The following is a 1,235-nucleotide window of genomic DNA, read 5'->3' as shown; positions in this document are numbered from 1 at the left end:
AACAGGCTGCAGCTCCGCTGCCCTCACGTCTCCACGACACAGGGTGTCCCTCAGCTGCCACGGAGGAGGCACCACTCTTTGTCCACCCGTGTCACCAGGTACGGGCTCTACTTGCCCCAGGACTTGTGCGCAGCCTAAGAGCTGACGGCCATGAGCAAAAGGCTCTGCAGGGACCTCGAGGCTCTCGATTTTCTCGCTGCCGTGAAGAGCAGAGGCAGGGACTGCTGAGGTGACACACTGAGCAGGAGCTGCGACTGGGCATCCATACTGCCTCGGCCTCACTACTGACAGGAGGGAGAAAAGGGCAGGTCACTGCGACCACTCGTGATGGCTCTTCCACAGCCCAAGAGACCCCAGCAAAAGGTGCTCTGTCCCTTTTGCAAGGGGAAAGCCACGCAGCCTCGTGCCTTGCACGAACGATGAAAGGGGGACGCTGCAGGTGGTGCCACCCAACTTCCCAAGTTTGGATTCCATGATGACACCCATAAGAGCTCCCGTGCAGCGAGCTCACTGCTGGTCCAGCCAGGGCACAAGGCATGGCAAAGGGGTGCAGACAGCGGTATTTCCCAGGCCCGTCCAGCAGCTCACTGCTGGTTTCGAAGGCTCAGGTAACGAGGCACAGGCTTGGCGTTGGGGCAGAACATCACCTCGAGTCATCGGTGCAATGCTGACCCTGGCCAAGGGGACAGAAGAGACAGAGGGAAGGGTTCTGAAAGGGATCAGATGGTCTTCCCAACTTCTCGCCTTTGAGCTTTGTGGTTCCAGAAAGCTCTGCTTGTTTAAAAAGAAGAAAAAGAAGAAAAAAGAGAAAATAAAAGCAGGAAGAAAACTGAGAGGAGACCTCCTCCCCTCCTACTCGTGGGCTGAGGTATTCCCTGGGCAGACCTCACTGTCCGTCATCCATCACTACCCAAAATAAATGCAAGTTTAGATTAAAACCCATTAGAAAATAAAGTGCATCTGGTGTTGAAAAACTTCTGGAAAAAGGGATTTTTTTTTTTCCTTACAAAAAATATCCTTTAAAAAAAAAGAAAAAAAATAAAGGGAGCAAGAGGACAGAGCGTGTGGCTCTAGGGTCTACAGGGCTGTCCCGTTAGGGAGAGGGATCTGAAATCCACTCTTCAGCAGGGCGAGGCCGACGCACAGAGCCAGCAGGCCAGCGAGAAGCACCCCCAGCACAGCCTTGAGGCAGGACGTCCCGCTGCGGGTGAAGGTGCCGGGCCCACTAAGACTCA

At 54.5% G+C, this 1,235-nt stretch overlaps 1 protein-coding gene across 1 annotated transcript in view; it reads right to left on the bottom strand.

The window, feature by feature from the left end:
• Window positions 1–1,077: 1,077 nt before the first annotated feature.
• PTCHD2 (patched domain containing 2) overlaps window positions 1,078–1,235 on the bottom strand; it is an 18,059-nt gene continuing 17,901 nt past the window's right edge. The window contains 1 exon segment of the mRNA XM_009875367.1: window positions 1,078–1,235. This exon segment is cut by the window's right edge and continues 18 nt beyond it. Coding sequence (XP_009873669.1) covers window positions 1,078–1,235 — 158 coding nt within the window.

This window comes from Apaloderma vittatum, unplaced genomic scaffold (assembly GCF_000703405.1).
Source record: "Apaloderma vittatum isolate BGI_N311 unplaced genomic scaffold, ASM70340v1 scaffold34878, whole genome shotgun sequence".
Taxonomy (NCBI): domain Eukaryota; kingdom Metazoa; phylum Chordata; class Aves; order Trogoniformes; family Trogonidae; genus Apaloderma; species Apaloderma vittatum.
The sequence above is the reverse complement of the archived record's forward strand: the minus strand, read 5'-3'. Positions and strand labels throughout refer to the sequence as shown.